Below are 17,956 nucleotides of genomic sequence, written 5' to 3'. Positions count from 1 at the left end.
GGTTTAGCTTTGAATATCTGGATTTAGTTTTTGAAGTTGAATATTAGGGTTTTCAATTAGTTTTTGGAAAGAATTCTAGAGAGAGAAAGTACATTTTGATCAACTATTGGAAGATTTTTCTAGGGTTTAACATTGTTTTCTTCATTATTGGAGTCATAGACAACAATGGAAGGAGAATCTTCTGTTTCAAGGTATAATTTCTTCTTAGTTTGTTTGTTTTCATTCATCAACAAATATAAGAAATATTTTGCACAATAGATTATGAGTTATGAATAATAATTTTGAGTTATTCATAATAATTTACTATTTGATTTTGATTTCTTTAAATTCTGTTCTATAAGATTAATTCTGTTTACAAGAGTTAGGAAGATTAATTATATAAGATTAATTCTGTTCTATAAGCATTGCAAATTGTTTGCATTGCTTTTGCAGTGATTTGCAAATAGTCGGTTGTTATTTATTATAACTCATAACTGTTTCTTTGTTACAGTTTGATGGTTCCGACCGTTCTTGGAGTATTTCAACATATGGGCAATTTTGTTTGTTCGAAGATGGGAAAAGATAGTACTATACTCCATTTGAAAGAGTTCTTATGCAAACAATGGAATGATTTGACTCCATCACTTTTCGAATTGAGTTGCAAAATAAACAACCAAGATATGAAGGTAAAATCTGATTTACATTTACAATCAATATTTTATTATTGTTCGGCGAAACATATTCACCTTATTGAAATACAAGTTACTATTACAAATCATGCAAGTTGTTCTTCATCTATCGTTACTACCGCGTCATCATCAAATCATAACACAAGTCCAAGTGTTGTTCCTTTACTTTCTAGTACTTGGGCATTCATTTTTAAACATGTAGGTCAGAAATTTCCAGGTGGTGTACATGAAATACGTATGGAGTTAATAAAATACTCTCTTGAGTCGAGTTATGGATTTCGTTTTGTGAAAAACGATCCTTATAGGGTTACAGTGGAATGTGCTAGAAAAGAAACTGGATGTAATTGGAGAATTCATTCCACGAAATTCTCCAAAGAGAGTGATATCTTTGTTATCAAAACGATGAACAATTGTCATACTTGTGGTGCTGGACTAAAAGACATTAAGAAACGTCGTTTCACAAGTGCTTTGATAAAAACATTGGTGATGCATGGTGTTCAAAGTGATCCATCTATCAAGCCTAGGCAAATAATTGATTATATATTGCATACATATGGGTTTGATGTTAGTTACTATTACTCTTATACTGGCAAGGCACTAGCTTTGAAGGATATTCACGGGGATGCATCATCGTCTTATCATCATTTAGTTTCTTATGTTGATGTTCTACAAAGAAGTAACCCAAATAGTTGTGTGAAAATTGAGATCGACTCTAATTCAAAAGAATTGCAGCGTTTATTTGTTGTATTTGGGGCTTGTATTCATGGATTTAGATTTTTGCCGTCCGATTCTTTATTTAGATGCAACATTTTTCAAAGGAAAGTTTAGTGGATGTTTATTATCTGCAACGGGCAAGAATGCCGAAGGAGGTAAAACATGTTCTTTTCAGCTTTGTTCTTGTATTTATTTTGTTCAAATCATTGCAAGCCTTTGCAAACTGATTTGCAGTGCTTTGCAAACTGATTTGCAGTGCTTTGCAAATCAATTTGCACATTGATTTGCATTTGTTTGCACATTGATTTGCATTGTGGGTTGCATTGATTTGCATTGTGGTTTGCAAATTGATTTGCATTGTGGTTAGCAAACTGATTTGCAAGACTTTGCGAACTGATTTGCAAATCTTCTACAAATGTATTGCAAACATGTTGATTATAGTGTTGTTCCTTTTATTGTTTTTGCAGGTTTTTATCCACTTGCATTTGCGCTCGTAGACACGGAAAATCAAGCTAACTGGTTATGGTTTTTGGAGATTCTTTATCAGATTATTCCCGAAAGAACTTACACATTTCTTACTGATAGACATCCTGGACTTATAAATGGTATATCTACTGTATTCCCTTCGAGTCACCATGGTTATTGTGTTTGGCATTAAAACATAATATATCTACTAGAACAAGAGATAATAAATATGCATCATCTCACATCCTTGATCTTTTCACTCGATGTGCTTATGCACTAAACCATTTAGAGTTCAAACCTCTTTTTGAAGAGTTAAAAACAGTTGGTGGCCAATCTTTTGAAGCATTTCTTAGAACAACACCTGTTGAGAAATGGGCAAATGCTTACTTTCCAGGCAACAGATATGGTGATACATGTTCTGGTATAGCTGAGAGTTTTAACTCATGGATTTTAGAAGGTCGCAGCTATCCAATAACACATTTGGTTGACTATATTCGCAAAAAGTTGATGGTTTTGTTTTCTACTAGACGTGATCTTGGGTATAGTTGGACCACTATTCTTGGACCGGAGATGGAAAAAAAGCTTGCTAAAGGATTGAATAAAGGTAGAGTTTTTAGAGCAATACGGGTTTCATCCTCGACTTTTGAGGTTGTTGATGGTAGATCTTTTCGGGTGGACCTTGAGAATCGTTCATGTAGTTGTGGGTATTGGAGAGTACACGATTTTCCTTGCTATCATGCTCTATGTTGTATTTCAAGTGCAGGTTATAGTCCATACGACTTCATTAGTGATTTCTATCGTGCTTCTCATTATTGTGCGTCGTACGAGAAAGTTATTGAACCTGTGGTTGATTATGATCTTCCGAATCATCATCCCGGCGAACTTATTTCTTTACCACCGACTGAGAAGAAGAAACCTGGAAGACCAAGGCAAAAGAGGATACCAAATAGTGGAGAAAAGTGGAAGAGGTCGATAAAGTGTAGCGTGTGTCATACATCTGGTCACAACAAGAAGACTTGTAAACATGATGTTTGAACCAGTTCTCATTACATTATTACTTTTAACAATAAGACATGTCAATTTAATTCATAAATTAGTTTTCATTAACTTTCACTTGCCTTTTTGCATATGTTGTCTTCATTTTTATTGGATGAACAATGTTGGTGTAATTGCTTATAAATAGTATGTGAACCTTAAATCTTGGTCTTGCACAAATCAGTTTGCAAATCAGTTTGCAAACCTTATTGCAAACCATTGCAAATCATTTTGCAAACCATATTGCAAATCAGTTTGCAAATCAGTTTGCAAACCATATTGCAAACCATTGCAAATCAGTTTGCAAATCATATTGCAAACCATATTGCGAACCATATTGCGAACCACTGCATACCAGATTGCGAAGTCATAAAAAAATTCAGAATCCTTTTCCAACTTCGATGGAAATTACTTTTGGAAATAGTTGCATATCCTTCAATTTTGATGAGTTCACGTATTATTTTACAAGGGTTCGGGGGCGTAGCTCCCATTCTTTTTTGTAGAAATTTTAAAAATAATTAATAGAATAAAAAAATGAAAAATAAATCTTTCGAAAAGGATTTAATCTTTCGTTCATCATGCATCTATTGAAAAATATTTAAAGAAACATATGAGTATGTTGTGACTATTTTGATAAAAAAATCTTGTTTCCAAACCACTGTCAACCATAATGCAAACTACTGCAAATCAGTTTGCAAATCACCGCAAATCAGTTTGCAAACCACTGAATAACAGATTGCAAAGTCACCAAATAAATTTAGAATCCTTTTGCAACTTAGATGTTAATTAAGGAACTCAATTTATGTACACAATGTATGCAACATTTTGATGAATTACAAACTAATTGGATTACGTGTCTTTTTACAGGGGTTCGGGGGTGTAGCCCTCGTTTTTTTGTCGAGATTTAAAAAACGATTAATTGAATTACAAAATTAGAAGAATCAAACTTGTAAACCACTGATTTGCAAAGACATGCAATCCACTGCAAATCAATTTGCAAACCAATGCAAACCACAATGCAAATCAATTTGCAAACCAATTTGCAAATCAGTTTGCAAACCACTGAAACCTAAATTCATCAGACCAAATAAATAATCAAATAAATGCTCAACATAATAAGATTAAAAAGCTATTAAAGATTCATCAAAATATTCACAAACACATTCATCAAAATATTCAGAACAAACACTATATTCAAACGCCTTTTTTTGATTGAATCCAACAATATTTTTCATCTGAAACAATTTCAGCAACTATCTTTCCTCTAAGTTTTGTTATCTCATGAGGGTCAATCTCCATTTCTTCAAAATCCTGGCCTTTTGTAGCATTCGAAATGAATTGACATATAAACCACAATCAACTCTGTAAAGAAAAAACAAGTCATTTAGCTTATAAATTAAAAAAAAATTACTTGTCAATTAATAAGCATGATTAATTTATACTTACGACGTTTCTAGTTGTTGTGGGCAGTCTACTTGCACTCTCTTAATTCTTGATGGAGGTTTTGGACGCAAATTATCCGTATCGTAAGCATAATGAAGAAGACCTTCCACAATATTTATCTAAAATATAAGAAAATACTTGATTTAAACATTGTAGTATAAGTTAAATTACACTATTCATTTTATTTATGCGAATTGTGGTATATATATGTTTACCGTATTTTTCGCACATGTGGAGAATTTGTCATTCCTTTTTTTTCTTGGCATCATGGAGTTGAAGTGAAACCATTTCCATGGTTTCATCATGCACAATTGTTGGGAAAAACGGGCACTTAGGCGCAGCGGAAACAAGAGTTTTTCCCCTTTGTGTTAGTTACGAGGATAATATAGAAGAATAGTGGGAGCAATAAGCAAAGAACTTAAAGTAAATAAGACAACGATTTTTAACGTGGAAAACCTCCTCAATGTGAGAAGTAAAAACCACGGGACTCGTAGTCCAACCAAATCAACTATAATAAGCAAAGTAGTTACAGACTACGTCCACCAGAGACTCAAACCTTTCCCAAAAGAATCAATCTCAAACACGAAGAAACACGGAGAAACCCTCACAAGAAAGAACAAAACAGTCCAGAAATCTGCAGCCCAAAACGACCCGTCGGATTTTCCGAACAACGAAGACTGCGCGTGCTGAAAAAGTTCTGCCCCGCTCTTCTCGGCAACCTCCGTCTCTGTCTTCTTCTCTTGTGCGTTTCTAATTGTGTTGCATACTTCTAATTAAGATTAAGGAAGTATTTATAGACTTACTCTTAACCCTAATTCCACCGTCATAAGTAACCGACCCAAAGAAACTCGACTTGGGCCCGGGTTTGGTTTCCTAATCCAAACCCAACTAGGTTTCCCCACTAGGAGGAAAACCCAACAAACTCCCCCTCCGACTAGGTGGGAGAAACAGCCAGCCCTGTTGTCCCCTTGACATCCCTGGAAACAGCCAGCTCCGCTTTTCCTCGACAACCCTGAACAACTAGCCCTGCTTCTTCTTGACAACCCTGGAAACATCCAGCCTTGCTATCCTTGACAATCCTGTAATCAGCCAGCCCTATTGTTTCTTCCTGAACAACCAGCCCCGCTATCCCTCGACAGACCTCCAGCTTCCCCTTCGGCAGAGCCTTCGTCATCATATCAGCTCCGTTATCGTCTGTATGAACTTTAACCAGCTCTAACTCCTTGGAAGCAACCACATCTCGTATCCAGTGATACCTCACATCGATGTGCTTCGAACGCGAATGAAACGTCGAATTCTTGCCGAGATGTATTGCACTTTTACTGTCACAAAGCAATACATACTTATCTTGATTGAATCCGATCTCCTCAAGATAATTCTTCATCCACAACAACTCCTTACAAGCTTCAGTTGTGGCTATAAACTCAGCTTCAGTGGTAGAAAGTGCAACGCACTTTTGCAGCCTTGACTGCCATGCTACAGCTCCCCCTGCAAATGTTACCAAGTAACCCGAAGTAGACTTCCTGGAATCAACATCCCCAGCCATATCAGCGTCAGTGTAACTGACCAGTAGTGGCCTATCACCTCCGAAAGTAAGCTTCAAACCAGAAGTCCCTCAAAAATATCTCAAAATCCACTTCACTGCAGCCCAGTGTTCCTTCCCCGGATTAGAAAGAAACCTACTAACAGTACCAACCGCATGAGCTATGTCAGGTCTGGTACACACCATAGCATACATCAAACTACCAACTGCAGAAGCATATGGAACCCTCTCCATAGCTTCTAGCTCTGAATCTGTACTCGGACTATGTTGACTGCTCAATCTAAAGTGTCCAGCAAGAGGAGTGCTGACAGCTTTAGATTTGTCCATGCAAAACCTTTGAAGTATCTTCTCAATGTACTTCTCCTGAGATAAGTAAATCAACCTGTTCTCTCTATCTCTAACAATTCTTATACCAAGAATCTGCTTCGCTGGACCCAAATCTTTCATGACAAAAAACTTGCTGAGCTGCTTCTTCAACTCCAGAATTCTCCTCGAATTCCTCCCCACAATCAACATATCGTCTACGTACAACAGTAAGATGATAAAATCACCTTCACCAAATCTCTGAACAAACACACAATGATCTGAAGTAGTCTTGTTATAACCATGCTCCCCCATAACTGACTCAAACTTCTTATACCACTGTCTCGGTGCCTGTTTCAATCCATAAAGGCTTTTCTTCAAGCGGCAAACATAGTCCTCTTTGACCTTCTTCACAAAGCCTTCCGGTTGCATCATGTAAATCTCTTCCTCCAAATCCCCATGGAGAAAAGCAGTCTTTACATCCATTTGCTACACCTCTAGATCAAGGCTTGCTGCCAATCCAATTGCAACCCGAATGGATGACATCTTCACAACAGGAGAGAATATTTCATCGAAATCAATTCCCTTCCTTTGGCTGAATCCTTTCACAACCAACCTAGCCTTGTATCGAGGGAGCAACATGGTCTCCTCATGCTTAACTCTATACACCCACCTGTTAAGCAATGCCCTCTTACCTTGAGGCAACTTCACCAGCTCAAACGTATGGTTCTCCTCCAGAGAATCCATCTCGTCTCTCATGGCCTTCCACCATTCATGTTTATGTTCATCTTCCAAAGCTTCGTTAAAGCTTTCAGGTTCTCCTCCATCAGTAAGTAACACATACTCACTAGGATCATACCTTGTCGAACGTCTCAGACCTCTCTCAGATCTCCTAACAGTGGGGAGGTTCTCGGTAGTTGGTGTTCCATCATGATCGTCACCATGACCACCAGTACCATCTTCTTGTGCGGGAGCATCAGCACCGGGTGTATCAACTTGAACCTCAACCTCGACATGACCATCGACAGATGTAGAAGGAGCAACCTCCAAATCAATCAAACCTTCATAACCCTGAGCTGGATTTCCGGACTTGTCAATGTCCTTAATCGTTTGATCTTCCATGAACACAACATCTCTGCTCCTGATGAGCTTCTTCTCCACTGGGTCATAGAACCTATAGCCAAAATCATCCTGACCATAACCGACGAACACACACTGTCGCGATTTCATCTCCAACTTCGACCTTTCATCTTTGGGTATGTGGACAAACGCCTTACACCCAAAGACCTTCAGATTACCATAAGAAATATCCTTACCGGTCCATACCCTTTCTGGACTATCACCCTCCAACGGAGCACTGGGTGACAGGTTCAACACATGAACAACCGAGCTCAAAGCTTCTCCCCAGAAAGTTTGCGCCAAGCCTGACTGTGAAATCAAACACCTAACTCTCTCGACAATCGTCCTGTTCATCCTCTCAGCCAACCCATTCAACTGTGGAGTCTTGGGTGGCGTCTTCTGATGCTGAATACCGTGTTCTCTACAGTAAGCATCAAATGGTCCAGAATACTCTCCACCATTATCACTGCGAATGCACTTCAGTTTCTTACCTGTCTGTTTCTCAACCGATGCCACAAACTGCTTGAAATAACCCAAAACCTGATCTTTGGACTTCATAAGATAAACCCACAACTTTCTAGAGTGATCATCAATGAACGTAACAAAATATGATGCACCACCAAGAGATTTTGTCTTCATTGGACCACATACATCTGAATGCACCAGATCAAGTATCCCGGGTTTTCTAGAAGATCCAGAAGACTTGAACGAGACCCTGTGTTGTTTCCCTGCAAAACAATGTTCACACTTTTGTAATTGCAAACCAGAAATACCTGTAATGGCATCCCTCTTGGATAACACAGACAATCCCTTCTCACTGATGTGACCGAGTCTCTTATGCCATAACTCCATGGCATCATCATTCTCCACTGCATTAACTGCATCCATGGAGACTTTAGCTTTCATCCAGTAGAACGATGAAAACTTATCACCTCGAGCCACCACCATAGAACCCCGTGAAAGTTTCCACTTACCCCCTCCGAATAAGCTATAGAAACCCTCATCATCAAGTCTCCCTGTAGAAATTAAATTCAACCGAATGTCTGGGACATGCTTAACTCCTTTAAGCAACAACCTAGTACCAATACTAGTCTCCAAGCAAATATCACCAATGCCAACAACATGAGCCAAACCATCATTACCCATCTTCACGGAACCATAACTACCCGAAGTATAGGAATAGAACAAATCCCGCTGTGATGTAGCATGAGTAGTTGCTCCACTATCAATAACCCAACTGGATTCATGGCATGCAACATTAATAGCATCACTCTCACAGAGTATAAGAAACTCATCTTCAGTAACAGTTACTCTCTCTCCACTATCTTCTTGCTTCTTTCCTTGCTTACTCTCTTTCTGCAACAACCAGCAATTCTTCTTTAAGTGTCCTCTCTTATGACAGTAATGACACTCCACATTAGCAAACTTGTTAGATTTGCTTCTGCTTCTGTTCTTCTTCGATTCTCTATGTGAACTTCTCCCCCGCGATTCAGTAACCAGCACATCTGAACTCGAAGAACTAGGATTTGACTGCCTCCTAGCTTCTTCATTCAAGATACTGTTCTTCACTAAATCCATTGAGATAACTCCTTCGGAAGTAGAGTTACAAAGAGACATCCTGAACACCTCCCAAGAATCTGGTAACGTACCAAGAAGCCATAAACCATGAATCTCCTCATCAAAGTTTATTCCCATATCAGATAGTTTGTTGAGTAACCCCTGGAACACATTCAAGTGATCAGTCATGGGAGTTCCCTCTCGATATCTTAAATCGAGCAATTTTTTCATCATGTACATCTTATTATTTCCTGTCTTCCGAGCAAACAACTGCTCCAGCTTCAACCACAACGAACGAGCATTAGTCTCATTCTCAATATGATGTAACACATTATCGTCTACCCATTGCCTTATCAAACCGCACACTTGACGATTTAGCAATGTCCACTGATCATCAGTCTTCTCATCGGGTTTCTTCTCATAAAACACCGGAGCGTGAAATTCCTTCACAAAGAGCAAGTCTTCCATCTTACCCTTCCATACATGATAATTAGCACCATTCAAACTTATCATTCTACCCATATTTTCCATCACTAACACAAACAAACCAATAACCGAAGTTATCACAATCCAAAGAACTCTCTAACCTGGAGCTCTGATACCACTTGTTGGGAAAAACGGGCACTTAGGCGCAGCGGAAACAAGAGTTTTTCCCCTTTGTGTTAGTTACGAGGATAATATAGAAGAATAGTGGGAGCAATAAGCAAAGAACTTAAAGTAAATAAGACAACGATTTTTAACGTGGAAAACCTCCTCAATGTGAGAAGTAAAAACCACGGGACTCGTAGTCCAACCAAATCAACTATAATAAGCAAAGTAGTTACAGACTACGTCCACCCGAGACTCAAACCCTTCCCAAAAGAATCAATCTCAAACACGAAGAAACACGGAGAAACCCTCACAAGAAAGAACAAAACAGTCCAGAAATCTGCAGCCCAAAACGACCCGTCGGATTTTCCGAACAACGAAGACTGCGCGTGCTGAAAAAGTTCTGCCCCGCTCTTCTCGGCAACCTCCTTCTCTCCCTTCTTCTCTTGTGCGTTTCTAATTGTGTTGCATACTTCTAATTAAGATTAAGGAAGTATTTATAGACTTACTCTTAACCCTAATTCCACCGTCATAAGTAACCGACCCAAAGAAACTCGACTTGGGCCCGGGTTTGGTTTCCTAATCCAAACCCAACAAATATAAGAAAATCAAGTATTTTCTTATATTTATCTAAAATATAAGAAAATACTTGATTTAAACATTGTAGTATAAGTTAAATTACACTATTCATTTTATTTATGCGAATTGTGGTATATATATGTTTACCGTATTTTTCGCACATGTGGAGAATTTGTCATTCCTTTTTTTTCTTGGCATCATGGAGTTGAAGTGAAACCATTTCCATGGTTTCATCATGCACAATATCAGAACTGACCAATGATAACCAGTTGGATCCTTATTTTCCTTTGAATGATTAAGCGGGAATATCAGCATTTGAGAAAAAACATCAAAGTTGCATATCTTTGTTGTCAAACTATCGGTCATCTTCGGCTTCTATTGAAAAATAATTAAAGAAACATGTGAGTATGTTGTGGTTATTTTTCAAAAACATCATTGCAACTGAGTTGCAAAGCTCTGCAAATCAGTTTGCAAATTAGTTTGCAAATCAGTTTGCAAATTAGTTTGCAAATCAATTTGCAAATCAATTTGCAAATCAGTTTGCAAATCAATTTGCAAATCAGTTTGCAAATCAATTTGCAAATCAGTTGCATAGCAGCAACATATAAGAACAAATACAATCAACGTACTAAGAAAAACAAAAATTAAAGATACTTACACTATCAAAGTGGCTGATGTAAGTGAATTTCTTTTCGGTCTCTTCCTTCTTCAATTTATATGCAAACCAATCGATGATTGACCCATTAACAAATCGATTTGATAGAAGATCTTCTAATTGATCAACTGTTATGTTGATCCTCTCTTCTTTTGAACACCATACAAGATCACTAAAAAATATTGACAAACACTTTTGTTATTTTAGTAAAGTAAATTTTGTCTAAAAACACAGTAAATGTGCATTACCTTCTACGGTAATCACACCAATCTTTCTGAATTGCATTTTTCTCTTTTGATGTCAACATTTTGAAGATTTTACACCTTGTTAGGTCAAGAACATTTCCATATTCAACTGGTGGATCCTCAAAATCATCGTCATCAATTAACACCGTTTTTCCCTTTTCAACTTTTTGTTCCTACATTTAATAGAATCAACAATGTCATAAAAAGATTTGTTAGACTTCAGATATTAATGAAAAAGATTAAAAAAAAAAATGAAACTAGAAAGCAAGACTCTGCAAACCAGTTTGCACAGCTCTGCAGCGATTTTAAAGAGCTTTGCAAGTCAATTCAAAAAGTGATACCAAAATTCAAATTCATACAAGAACAACGAAGTAATCGAATGTACTCAACATAATAAACTATTAAAGATATTGTTTAAAACACATGTTTTTAATTGTTCTCATTCACCTTTGAAGTTTGTCCTGCCTTTTTTTGTTTCTTTTCCTTTTTAGTGTAAACAAACATAGGGTCTTCCAGTTGTTTTCTCTTAGGACGCTCCTTCACACCCTTTTCAATGGATCCTTTAACTATTTCCCTCAATTCAGCAACATTTTCATCTCTTTGTTGTTCCTCATTAAGGCCTTCCATTTCCACTTTCCCTTTTCCCTTCTCTTTTTTCATTTCGACATCACTTTCTGTTTTTTTCCTCATCTTTGTTTTCCTCGTTTGCTTTTTCCTTTTCTAGTCCCTCATTTATCTCCTTCACAACATCAAATATATCTTTGCTCACATCATGTTCATCCAATTCCTTTCCTCCTCTACTATCTTCATCTACACCATCTTTTTCATCTCCCTCGCCTCTCTCTTCATCTTCATGATTAGTTTGTTGGAACTCATCATTAACCTGCATTAAGTACATAATAAACATTTATTATTTTTTACCTAAAATGCAAGGCAATCAGTTTGCAAATCAATTTGCAAATCAGTTTGCAAATCAATTTGCAAATCAGTTTGCAAATCAATTTGCAAACTCGTTTGCAAACCAATTTGCAAATCAGTTTGCAAACCAAGACTTTAAGTACAAAGATCTTACATTATCACTCCCAACATCATCTTTACTGTTATCTTCTGCATCTTTACCCTGCCCATTTTCACCATCTTTTTCATAATTTTCTCTCCCATTTTTACTGCTCTCTCCTTCTTCATTATCATCATTGTCGTCTTCTTCTTCTTTCTCATTTCCAGAGCTTTCTTCAGCATCTTGTGCTTTTTCTTCATCATGTTCATCACCTTGTTCACCACTATTTTCTTCATCATCTTCATTTACTCCTGCCTCAACTTTGCCGTTTTTTTCTAAATACTTCACTCTTCTTTTTAATTTACTTACTTCATTCTTGAGCATTTTGATTTCATTCGCTTGATCATCAATCCTTTTCTCAAGAATGGCAAGTGTTGTTTTTCCAGTTGAAGCATCATTTACTAGCATTGGAGGTCTTTCCTTTGGCATTGGATGATTTCCATTGCTCTCCTTTCTTTGCAAATTGTTCGATGAGAACCTGTTGTGATCTTATCATACTAATACGGTAATACAAACAGCCATTGCTTGAATATTAACATCATCAATTAATATTCTAGTTATAAAGCTAAACCCAGAAAATCAATGAAAACCCTAGTAAATCAATGAAAACCCTAGCAAAATCAATGAAAACCCTAGCAAAATCAAGGATGAAAAAAGTTAGATGAGAACCTTTGATTGTTGCCTTCGATTATTGCCTTTGATTGTTGAACGAGAGACGGGATAGAGAAAGAGAAGAATCGATTTGGGTTTGTAATTTCAACCTGATTTGGGTTTGTAATTTCAACCTGATTTGGGTTGAAATACGGGATAGAGAGAGAAATACGGGATAGAGAGAGAAAGAGGGAAATATCAACCTGATTTGGGTTTGTAATTTCTCTAACAAATAAGGTTAATTTAGTCTTTTCCTTATATGAAATAATTTACAAAAATGCCCCGGGGAGCTGAAGCCAACAAAAAGTTGATAGATCCTTTTTAACCAAAGCCCCAATTTTTTAGGGTGTTTTGGCCAAATTTCCCAAAATTGGGCCGGAGGCCCAATTTCCTGTTTTATTTTGTTAAAAAGACAAATAAAAGTTTTCTTATTTTAGACACCATGAAATCTTTCAAAATAGGGCTGGAGGACAATTTTAGAAGCACCACATTTTTAATACCTTAATTAGCCTTCTTATTTGGGGAAATTTACAACATCCAATTTGGCCAAAGATTTCAAGGCGCGACCAAAATTGGGTGGGGTGTCGTTTGTGCCTAGATTTCAAGGCGCTACCAAAAATTTTCTTTACGTCTCCGTTTGTAGGCGCCCTCTGTACGGGTCCAAAACGCACCCTGAGCCCGCTCCTGACTCTTCTTCTTTTCTTTTTCTTTTTCTTTTTCTTTTTCTTTTTCTTTTTCTCTCTCTTCAAAGATCTTGCAAGAAAACCTGATGCTCTTGCTTGAGAAAACTCGATGTTCTTGCTTGAGAAAACCCGATGCTCCGATCAAAAATAGATCCGCACCTTCACAAAAATTCGATGGCCTTGCTTGAGAACACCTGAGCTTGCATATGGAGAGTTCGATGCCACGAGCTTGCTAATGAAAATCTTTTTCTCTTCTCCCAACAACTGCAGAAGGGTTTGATGTCCTTGCTTGCTTATGAATCTGAACCCTAGATTTGCTTTCAATGCCTTGGATTTCGAGTTTGAAGAAAATTGTTTTATGTCATAGATTTCGAGCTTGAAGAAATATTTATGTCTTAGATTTCAAGCTTGATGAGAGAGCCTCAAAGGTATGAGACCCTCAAACTAACCAGTCCGAGAGCCAAAGTAAGGCTTGAATTGAGCCAGTCTGAGACCTCTAGAGTCAGTTGAGTCCTAGCCCTTGCTTTGGCTCACGGACGGGTCAGTCCAAAAAAATATGTATGAATCTCGAAGGTCAAATGGGATTTAGTGGGTGCTTCTAAAGGCACCAGGCCAAATGGCTGTAAGCGAGCGGCTCTATAAGCATCGGGTCCAACAACTATTTGATCTATAAGCACTAGGCCAATCTGTAAGCATCGAACCAACTTCACTTAACCCTAACCGTCCATCCATTTCCCTCCCACGAAAGCAATCGGATCAAACTTTAATTTTCTCTCTAAGCCTCTTCCCAATAACCAAACCTCTCCTCACTTAATCTCTCCCTAAGTTTCTTCCCAAGATCCGAGAACTAAGAGGTCCAAACGATTAGTTGATCTTGGACCTAAGAGGTCCAAATGATCAATTGATCCGGGACCTAAGAGGCCCAAACGAATGAGCTGATCCGGGACCTAAGACGCCCAAACGGATGAGCTGATCCGGGATCTAAGAAGACCAAACAGATCAGTTGATCTGGGCCTGGTCGCTACCGAACGGATTAGTTGATCCTGGTCTTAAGAGGTCGAAATAGGTCAGTTGATCCGTTATGTTGTGTTATGTCAAATAATAGATGGTGCCAGAGAATATCGATAGTAGTTGACATTTACTTAGGGTTTTCATTTAGGTAAACTGATCGAACTGCCTTTTATTTTAGAATAAGCAAACAAAAGTGAACGTCACCCGAGTCCATGGCCGCTTACAGTCATTTAGTCTAGTGCTTACAGAAGCACCCTTTTAGGAAGAAGAACAATTTTGCCATTTTGGGAGGCCGCTGTAGGGCGCTGTCCCTTTTTAGAAAAAATAAAAACGTTTTATAAAAAGGAAGATACGTGGTCAAAACGGAAAGTAGGACTGACAAGCACAAATTACAAGAGATAAAGTCGGAATAAAAAGTTATTACATGGGGACCCTCCTCCCACAAAACCCTGTCCACGTTGACCACTGCCTGATCTCGGCCGTATAACTTGACCATTGGGTCAACCATATATCCTTGGATTCCCCATTCTCTCTCTAAAATCTTTTTTCTTTTCTAGAGAGAGAAAGTACCAAGAAAGAGACCTGCATGACTACTCCAACGTTCATGACCTCTCTCTGCCAATCCCTGCTTCCTTCTGGACATGCTGCTGTAGTAGATTACTACGTCTCTCTTATCTTTACCAACCGATTCCCCCACTGAGTCGACTCACTATAATTCAATTTGTATAATGATTGAAATCCAAAGCAGAAGCAAATTGATCAAACTCATGTTGTAAAAATGGACGGTCATGATCACTTCCAACACCAAGAAAATCTCTTGTCAAACTGTTTTCATCCACTTCATTCCCACTTGCTTCCAAACATTCTACTGATTCCTGCCCTAATTTACCATTTCTTTGTATCAACCTGAGGCCGAGTTCGTTCGAACCCATATTCGAGCTCAAATTCGAACTACCCATGACCACATTGTTACTAGGAATCGCCGATGACGATACGGATTTCATCATTAAACTATTGAAGAACTGATTTTGATGATGAAGATCATGAGATTGTTGTTGTTTACTGTCATTGAATTTTGTAGTATTATCAGAAGAAGTAGAAGAACTCATCATAACTCCTGCAAACCCTAAACTGAAATTAGGGTTACTCCTTGTTGCTCCCATTGAAGCTGCTTTTTGTAAAAGTGCAGTAGCTGACATATTACCAACTGATGCTGAGTTTGATTGATTGTACAAAGAATCTAAATTACTCTCTACCATTTCTTCTCTATTGTTTCCTCCTGATTCCTCTTTCACTCCACTTAGTGATGAATTACTAGTTAAAGATGATTTTTCAACCCATTGAGATTGATTGCCATAATCGAAGAGATTCGTTGGCCCCATTTGGACTAATTCCGACCCCCCGTTGGAAGAATTTGAAACTACAAAAGGATTAGAACTAGCTGAAACATCAATGGAGTTAAATTGATTCGCTTGATCATTCCATATTGGTAGAATAGGGTTTTGCCCATGGTAACTAGCTGAATCTAGACCTCGCCGATTATCGAATCTAAATGGAAAATTCGATCGTTGAGGATTTTGGATCGTCTCATTGAAGTTTAAGTCTGTATTTGGTGCCGCCGAAGTGACCAGTCTTGCATTCTCTTCTGCTAAAGCATCACAAAAGGCTCTGTGGGTAATGAAGCTATCTTTCCTGTTTCATCATTTAATCAAAACCAATATCAAAATCATAACAAGAAAAAAAGAAAGTTCATACCTAAATTGAGAGCATCGTAGTTGGTCTGAAACAAGTCGTCTTACGCCTACTTTAGTTGGATGATAACGTTGTTAAGTTTGTGGTCATCCAACTCAAAACCAATTGACAATGAGTAGAGAAGACCTATACATTATATTCTTGGTTTCTAGTTACCCCTTCTCCCATGTGGGACTATTCTCACAAACGTGTTTATCTCTCCACTCTATAGAGAGGTCGGGACTCGAATCTTACCCTATCTAAGAAAATGTCTAGAACAAATCAACTATTGAAGTTTCATATTCTTCTAGATTTATAGCAATAAATTTGAATTTGGGTAAGCATTAAATCCAAACTCAAAAGCCATTAAAGCTACTATATATATATCTTCTTAGAAGAGCATTTATTTGTTTATTCTTTCTGCAACTTATGAAATCTCTAAAAGAATGAAAGAACTAATACTAGATAAGATTTTAATGGATAATGAATGAACATATATATATACCTTGAGAAAAGTGTGCCACAATCACATTTATACTCTCTAGTTCCACAAGTTTTAGAATGAGCTTTCCAATCAGATTGAACTGCATATTTCTTTGAACATTTCTCACACTTCCATTTCTTCTCTCCATGTTTTCTACTAAAATGTTTCTTTATCCCTGTTAGATCACCAAGTGCCCTAGATGGGTCATTATGAATACAGCTTTTTTCAGGACAAATATAAACCTTTTTTCTGATTTCTTTGTTTGTTCTTTGCTTTAACTTCCATGGAAGATTATGACCTCTTCTATGAAGTTGTAAATTTTGATCCCTTTGAAAACCCTTGTTACAAATTTCACATAAGAATCTGTTTTTTGCCATAAGACTTTTTGGTGATAAAGCTATTACCTCTGCATCTGGATCTGTTCAAAATAATCAAAAACTCAAAAGATATCACAAAAAACCAGAGAGAGAGAGAGAGAGAGAAAGTTTTGTTTAGTTCATTACCTGGGGTTCCTGGGAGATTTCTCTTTCTCTTCACAGTGACTTGATTAGAAGTAGTAGTAGTAGAAGAAACAGGGTTTGGAATTTTTGAAAGTTCTTGAGCAAACCCTCTGTTCATGGAGGGATTAAGTGAGAAAGCATCAATCCCAGACATAATCTGCATATTTGAAGAACAACCCTTCTTCTATCTGTGTGTAATCAAAGTGGGTTTTGCTTAAATAGACTTAAAAATGAGTAGATTTTACCAAAATTTGAACTAATAGCAAAATAAGTTCAAACAGAGATCCTGGTTTCTTTGTGTATATGTTTAGAAAAAAAATTAGGTCCTAAGAGAAAACCAAACTGATAAGAAGTTTGGAATCAAACTGAATAATCCCAAGTTATGAACAGTGACTCAATAAGTGGGATTCTTCTTTTGAGAGAGAGAGAGAGAGAGAGGAAGTGATCTACTTATCTCCTTTTTAGCTTGTTTGAAACTATAAGAAGGAAAAAACCAAAGCACCTTGAAAGTTGAAAAAGAATATTCATCTTTTCCTCTATCCAGTTTACTCTACTTTTTTTTATCCACGACCTTTCCGATTCGACGGGTCTCCCGTCAGATTCGACGGGTCTCCCGTCAGCTTTTGATTTGTAGTCGGCCAGTTGATACTGTAACATATCAAGGCTTAAAATGTGTTGAGAATGACTCTTTTCAGTCAGCTTTTGATTTGTAGTCGGTCATTTGATACTATAACACACCAAGGCTTAAAATCTATTGAGAATGAGTCTTTTTTAGGTTTTAATCGGATTAATAATTACTTCGGCACTTACTAAACTTAAATCAAAAGTTGTGACATTGTCATGAAAGATGTGGTCGACGAGAGGCTATATACTTCACCCAGAGGCTATATACTTCACCCGTACCCACCACCTATTTTGATTTCTT

General features: G+C 37.5%; 4 protein-coding genes and 1 long non-coding RNA gene across 5 annotated transcripts; 1 reads left to right on the top strand and 4 right to left on the bottom strand.

The window, feature by feature from the left end:
• Nucleotides 1–1,070: 1,070 nt before the first annotated feature.
• On the top strand, nucleotides 1,071–2,882 carry LOC147550118 (uncharacterized). The gene is made up of 5 exons (XM_086668424.1): nucleotides 1,071–1,344; nucleotides 1,442–1,537; nucleotides 1,850–1,987; nucleotides 2,137–2,505; nucleotides 2,611–2,882. The coding sequence occupies exons 1-5, from the start codon at nucleotides 1,071–1,073 to the stop codon at nucleotides 2,880–2,882; spliced, it is 1,149 nt and encodes a 382-aa protein (XP_086524550.1).
• Nucleotides 2,883–3,990: 1,108 nt separating this feature from the next.
• Nucleotides 3,991–4,626, bottom strand: LOC147550117 (uncharacterized). Its single transcript, XR_015237212.1, has 3 exons — nucleotides 4,541–4,626; nucleotides 4,329–4,444; nucleotides 3,991–4,244 (listed from the first exon to the last, which is right to left on the bottom strand). It is a non-coding gene; the product is annotated as an uncharacterized LOC147550117 (long non-coding RNA).
• A 5,505-nt stretch (nucleotides 4,627–10,131) lies between these two features.
• On the bottom strand, nucleotides 10,132–12,705 carry LOC147550115 (uncharacterized). The gene is made up of 4 exons (XM_086668423.1): nucleotides 12,641–12,705; nucleotides 10,918–11,087; nucleotides 10,673–10,841; nucleotides 10,132–10,389 (listed from the first exon to the last, which is right to left on the bottom strand). The coding sequence occupies exons 2-4, from the start codon at nucleotides 10,974–10,976 to the stop codon at nucleotides 10,132–10,134; spliced, it is 486 nt and encodes a 161-aa protein (XP_086524549.1). The 5' UTR covers nucleotides 10,977–11,087; nucleotides 12,641–12,705.
• On the bottom strand, nucleotides 11,342–12,400 carry LOC147550116 (uncharacterized). The gene is made up of 2 exons (XM_086665312.1): nucleotides 11,987–12,400; nucleotides 11,342–11,797 (listed from the first exon to the last, which is right to left on the bottom strand). Exons 1-2 carry the CDS (start codon nucleotides 12,398–12,400, stop codon nucleotides 11,582–11,584), a joined length of 630 nt encoding a protein of 209 aa, XP_086521438.1. The 3' UTR covers nucleotides 11,342–11,581.
• Nucleotides 12,706–14,628: 1,923 nt separating the features above from the next.
• Nucleotides 14,629–17,871, bottom strand: LOC147550114 (zinc finger protein JACKDAW-like). Its single transcript, XM_086671318.1, has 3 exons — nucleotides 17,035–17,871; nucleotides 16,553–16,949; nucleotides 14,629–16,008 (listed from the first exon to the last, which is right to left on the bottom strand). Exons 1-3 carry the CDS (start codon nucleotides 17,192–17,194, stop codon nucleotides 15,033–15,035), a joined length of 1,533 nt encoding a protein of 510 aa, XP_086527444.1. The 5' UTR covers nucleotides 17,195–17,871; the 3' UTR covers nucleotides 14,629–15,032.
• Between the last annotated feature and the right edge of the window lie 85 nt (nucleotides 17,872–17,956).

The sequence above is a fragment of the Eschscholzia californica genome, unplaced genomic scaffold, assembly GCF_041429995.1.
Source record: "Eschscholzia californica isolate CP2 unplaced genomic scaffold, dmEscCali1.0.p SCAF_3, whole genome shotgun sequence".
Taxonomy (NCBI): domain Eukaryota; kingdom Viridiplantae; phylum Streptophyta; class Magnoliopsida; order Ranunculales; family Papaveraceae; genus Eschscholzia; species Eschscholzia californica.
This window is presented reverse-complemented; position numbering and strand designations above follow the sequence as displayed.